The 6,000-nt window shown below is 53.9% G+C and overlaps 1 protein-coding gene across 1 annotated transcript; it reads left to right on the top strand.

Annotated features, from left to right (window-relative positions):
* Positions 1–1,371: 1,371 nt before the first annotated feature.
* M409DRAFT_64611 (glycosyltransferase family 2 protein) lies at positions 1,372–4,165 on the top strand (the record flags this gene model as incomplete). Its single annotated transcript, XM_033816151.1, has 2 exons — positions 1,372–3,189; positions 3,242–4,165. 2 exons carry the CDS (start codon positions 1,372–1,374, stop codon positions 4,163–4,165), a joined length of 2,742 nt encoding a protein of 913 aa, XP_033671183.1.
* Positions 4,166–6,000: the final 1,835 nt, after the last annotated feature.

The raw sequence follows: 6,000 nt of genomic DNA, 5'->3' as shown, positions 1-6,000 counted from the left end.
ATAGGAGGGCGTCCTCGTCGGGGTAGTGTACGTAGTTCGCGTTCTAGGCGTGTAATAACCTAAGATATAGTATATTTTAAGGTATCTAGTTTCTTAGTAATCCGCTAAAGTAGCTAGTATACGTGCTTGTAAAGGGCCTATATCTAGCCCTTCTTAAAGGCTAAGAATATCCTCTTTAGTATTACTGTATCGAAGAATATAGGAATTAAGACGCGTACAGCGTGTTTTGAAGCAGGCCCACAATAACAACCATATATAGTTAGCAGAAGGAATGCCACTAGCAGGGGTTCATATCATTCTTGCCAGAGCCTGTACCCTAAACAGACGAGGTGTTTCTATTTTGAGAGCTTGCTTATGGCGAAGTTGAAGTCACAAGCTTGTGGCGTACAGCTGGTTACGCCCTGGAGATCTAGATACGATTGTGGCACGCTCTAGTGCAGGTGAGGTGATCAGGAGATCACGGCAGCTGTCCTGTGGTGAAGCGTCCGCAGTTGTAGGACGGCAATATTGTACTGTTGGAAGTAGAGGAAGCATCGGGAAGAAAATGTAGAATGTCGTAAGGAAGTGCTGAAGGAAGAGCAAGCAACGTGGAGACGGCGATCTGCTGCTGCGGGCCCTGGAGCAACGCGCGTGTGTCGTCAAACCTTCGTGCAGGCAGTGCAGATTAGGTATTGATTGTTTTGCCATGCGCAGCTGTAGTCAGCAGAAGGCGGCCAGCTGGGTAGCAGGATAGAATAGACTCGACCGCGACACAATTCATCACACCTACACCTCCCTACCTACTTTCTTCCTGCCACCGTACCTGAAAGCCGACCGACGATCGCTGCGAAACACCCGTTGCCCGGCGTGAGGGCAACCCCGGTCGAGCTGTAAACACTCTCCACACCACCTGAAACAACACCAGCCTGCGCAATCTTTCGAGGCGCAATCCGCCATATTCACTCACCCTCCGCGCCGAGACGACCAATCCATCTCTACCTCCGGCGCAGGCGCGTCACCCGCAGTCGCATTGTGGAGAGTCTGGGATCACTACTACGAACACGAGGAAGACCAGCAGGGGAAGATGAGCAATTACAACCCATTAGGTACGTCGGCGGCAGCGTTTGGGAACATGGCGGAGGACTGGGTGCCGCGGCGAATGCGCAACGTGCATCGTGAGATTCGCTGCTCTATCACGCCGCCCGCATTCCACTGCCTGCCTCGCGCGACTTGGTCCGTCTCAGAGCAGCCTTGCGCGTTTGGCCTGCGATACCCGACTACCCAGGCCATATCCATCGATTGACCACATAATCCATTCACACACTGACCTCTCACACAGGCGGCTACGGCCACAGCAATCTTCATCCTGACGACCAAGAACAGAACCCCTTCATGGATCGTCACTCACCAGATCGCTATCAAACCCACAGTCCTGGCTACCAGCTCGACGACCGCCCATATATCCACAATGAACCCCTCGAGATACCTGTCGGCCCAGGCCCATACGCCGCTCACTCCACCGATCGGCTAGCAGCGCAGCCGACGTACGAAGTCTCCAATATGCCGAACACATACGGTCACAACCAAGCGTACGATGATACACACGAGCATGGCTACACCCCCAATCCTTTCCAGCAAGCAGCTCACGAAGGTCGGGGAGAATACAATCTCAGCCCTCGCTACGAACACGAAGACTACGTTCAACACCCTGACGCATATGATGCCCCTCAACACCCATACTACCAAGACGACGCAGACACCCGCCCAATACTGCAGCCTGGCGCTTCGTATGGACCGGATCCTCACCAAGAAGTCCTCTCCCCAGGACCTGAACACGAGGATCTTGAGGCAGGATACAACGACCCTCCACCACCCGCGGCGAATGCGCCTATAAGGAGATGGAAGACGGTCAAGGAGGTGCAGTTGTTCAATGGCAATTTGGTGCTGGATTGCCCAATCCCACCTCGGCTGCTAAACCAAGTACCACACGCACAGCCGCCAGAAAGAGACGAGTTCACACACATGCGATACAGTGCAGCCACTTGTGATCCGAGCGAGTTCTATGAGAAGCGGTTCACTCTGCGACAACGTCTGTTCGCCAAACCCCGCCAGACCGAGCTGTTCATCGTCATCACCATGTACAATGAGGAGGACGAGTTGCTCGCGCGGACATTGATAGGTGTGATCAAGAATATCGAATACATGAACTCGCGAACATCGTCGAAGACATGGGGCAAGGACGCCTGGAAGAAGATCGTAGTCTGTATCGTATCAGACGGCCGTGCCAAGATCAATCCGAGAACTCGAGCTGTACTTGCTGGAATGGGGATTTACCAAGATGGCATTGCGAAGCAACAGGTCAACGGCGAGGATGTGACAGCTCACATTTACGAGTACACGACGCAGATGACGCTGGAGATCAAGAAGGGTGTTGTGATGGTCAAGAAGGGCACCACGCCTGTGCAGGTCCTGTTCTGTCTCAAAGAGAAGAACCAAAAGAAGATCAATTCCCACCGATGGTTTTTCCAAGCCTTTGGCGAGGTCCTTCAGCCCAATATTTGCGTGCTCATCGATGCTGGTACTCGACCTGGACGAAGCAGTGTCTACGACTTGTGGAAGGCGTTCGACAGGGAGCCTATGTGCGGTGGTGCCTGTGGTGAGATCAAGGCCATGTTGGAGCATGGAAAGAACTTGATCAACCCCCTCGTGGCGGCACAGAACTTCGAATACAAGATGAGCAACATCCTCGACAAGCCTCTCGAGAGTGCATTCGGCTTCATTACTGTGCTCCCCGGAGCATTCTCAGCCTATCGCTACGTGGCCCTGCAAAACGACAAGGCCGGCCATGGACCGCTGGAGAAGTATTTCGCTGGTGAGAAGATGCATGGTGCCAATGCCGGTATCTTTACCGCCAACATGTACCTCGCCGAGGACCGCATTCTCTGCTGGGAGCTTGTCAGTAAGAGGAACTGTTCCTGGATCCTGCAATACGTCAAGTCAGCTACTGGCGAGACGGACGTGCCTACTGAGATGGCCGACTTCATCCTCCAGAGACGACGTTGGCTGAACGGATCGTTCTTCGCCGCCGTCTACTCGCTTGCCCATTTCTACCAACTCTGGCGCAGTCATCATGCAGCTCTTCGGAAGTTCTTCTTGTGCATTGAGTTCGTCTACCAGCTAGTGAACATGCTGTTCGCCTGGTTTGCTATTGTGAGTGCAGTTGATCATCAGTTATCAGTACTTCATGCTAACAGCGTCGCAGGGAAACTTCTTCCTGGTCTTCCGCATCTTGACATCTTCTCTTTCGGACTCTGACTTGCTGGGCACCGCAGGCCTGGTCTTATCCATCGTCTTCGAATGGGTTTACCTCGCAGTGCTGCTCACCTGCTTCGTCCTGGCACTCGGAAACCGACCTCAAGGAAGCAACAAGTTCTACATGTCAATGGTCTACTTCTGGGCGATCATCATGGCATACCTTCTCTTCGCATCGATCTTCATCACGGTGAGATCGGTGCAAGAGCAGATCAAGGAGCATAACGGCTTCTCCTTTGCCATGCTGTTCACGAACTCGATCTTCTTCACGCTGATCATCTCCATGCTGTCGACCTACATCCTCTACTTCGTAGCTTCGATACTATTCCTGGATCCTTGGCATATGTTTACGTCCTTCCTGCAGTACATGCTGCTGACGCCGACTTACCTCAACATTCTCAACGTGTATGCCTTCTGCAACACGCACGACATCACATGGGGAACCAAGGGTGACGACAAGCCGGAAAAGCTGCCAGCTGCGAATCTCAAGCCTGGCGGCAAGGTCGATGTCGCAATTCCGACTGATGATGCGGATCTCAACACTCAGTATGAGCAAGAATTGCGCGTATTCAGTACGAAGTATGAAGCACCGAAGAAGACCGTCACGGCGGAGCAAAAGCATGAAGACTATTACAAGGGCTTCCGGTCCGCAGTCGTGCTCGCCTGGATGTTCTGCAACTTGGCGCTGGCAGCCATTGTGCTGAACACAGCCGGCCTGCAGCGGGTGAACGTCAAGGACAACAACGAAGAGACCACGACCCAGCGTGCGACCATCTACATGGCCGTGGTGCTATACTCGGTGGCGGCACTTGCCGCAGTCCGCTTCATCGGTTGTTGTTGGTTCTTGGTCATTCGGTTGTTCAGAGGTGTATAGACGAGCGTGTTGGAAAGGGGGGGGGGCTTGGCGTTTGGATAGGGTTGGTGTTATGAAACGTCCGCACGATACCATCATTGATGATCATGAGAGCGTATGGCGAGGCGCTACAGTGAGATAGCGTGGAAATGAAATGAAAATGACTTCAAAGCTGCAGTCTACAGATCCATTTCTGAAACTCTGACTTGACGAGCTTCTGCTCAAGTGCATTTTCTGCTGATATAGACCCTCATTCCTTCGAATGTGTGTGGTGGTGGTCGGGATCAAGGGCCAAGGGGTGAAGTTGCTCAAGATTCACTCACTTTCACGTCACGTGATATCAATGCTCCTTCCAAAACGGGCACCACTTTGATTCCTATAGAATATAGACCTTTTCAGAAGATGAAACATAGCTCATGAGTGAGCACTCAAGTGCTGCCTACTCAAAACCAAAGAACGAGCGGCACATTGAATTCGTCAACCTCACCGTCGCTCCTTCCGTCAGAAGAGATTCCGTCGCGCTAGGCAACGACCCGAAGTGCGCCCGCTCAGGGTCCAGCGCCGCATAAAAGCCCGCCGACTTTCGGCTCTCTTCCACCGCTTCCACCAACACACCACTTCTGCAGTCCGACCTTCGCACAGCAGACGTGACCCCATCGCGACCCATCACCAGAGTCGTAAGTGTTGCCCTTTCATCTTGTACGCTGATCTCGACCAGACACGCCCACCAACCGCCTTCCACGCCGTCCGCCATCCGCCATCCGCCATCTGTCATCGTCACTCGAGAAGCGGCATCTTCTAGAGGCCATTTGCTGACTTCATACAGTGACAACAGACTCGACTTCACGTGCTTCTTCGCGCTTCCTTCAACTACCACACACCTGACTCCTCTCTCATCCTCGAAATCATCGACAAGATGGGCTCCTCGACTTGGGACGGCCCGAGCGGCAGCGGCGGTGAGTAACACACGTGGATGTTCTTTCTCGTGCAGTTTGCTGATGTCTTCACAGGCTTCGACCTCAAATCTGGTGACGACAGCTTCTCTCATGTCGGTGGCTTCTCAGCCGAGAACGTCTCCAAGCACGCCGGCGAGTACGACGGCACTCCAGGCGATGACGGCTGCCGCGTGTAAGTGCCCCTCAGCTCCACTGCCTCATCGACCCTCACTGACACATTTTCAGCTGCGGCGAGATCAGCCACTTCGCCCGTGACTGCCCAGACAAGCCCGCCAACTCTGGCGAGTGCTTCAACTGCGGCGAATTCGGCCACAACAAGTCCGACTGCCCAAACCCACGCGTCGAGCGTGAGTTCACTGGCGAGTGCCGCTCCTGCGGCGAGGTCGGCCATCGCGCTGCTGAGTGCCCTCTCCGCGGCCCAATCGTCTGCAAGATCTGCAAGCAGGAGGGTCATATGAAGGCGGACTGCAACGCCAACCGTCTCTACACTCTGGTCGCCGGCCTCAACCTGGACGACGTCAACCCGGATGCCGCGTGGCAAGAACTCGTCGAGGCTGATCAGGAGAAGGAAGTTGGCGATATCCGCAGCGTAAGTCCTCGAAGATAACTTATTTGATGGAATGCCTGCTAACAAGTATAACAGGGCATCGTCAAGTACGCCAAGTCGTTTCCTGAGGTCACGCTCGTCGAGCTTGAGAAGACTTTCCGTGATGGTCGCATGAACACCCATCTCATTGCCAAGGAGCAAGAGATTTCCGACACCCACACGATCGTCAACCTGCAAGGCAAGGACGGTCAGAAGTTCGTCGTCTCCATCCAGTGGTCCAACAAGCCGAAGCGTGCGGCCTTCAAGGAGGGATGGCCATCTTCTCCTGAGGAGAACCTGGAGCGTCTCGAGAC

Source organism: Zasmidium cellare, assembly GCF_010093935.1.
Source record: "Zasmidium cellare ATCC 36951 unplaced genomic scaffold M409scaffold_8, whole genome shotgun sequence".
NCBI lineage: Eukaryota > Fungi > Ascomycota > Dothideomycetes > Mycosphaerellales > Mycosphaerellaceae > Zasmidium > Zasmidium cellare.
The sequence above is the reverse complement of the archived record's forward strand: the minus strand, read 5'-3'. Positions and strand labels throughout refer to the sequence as shown.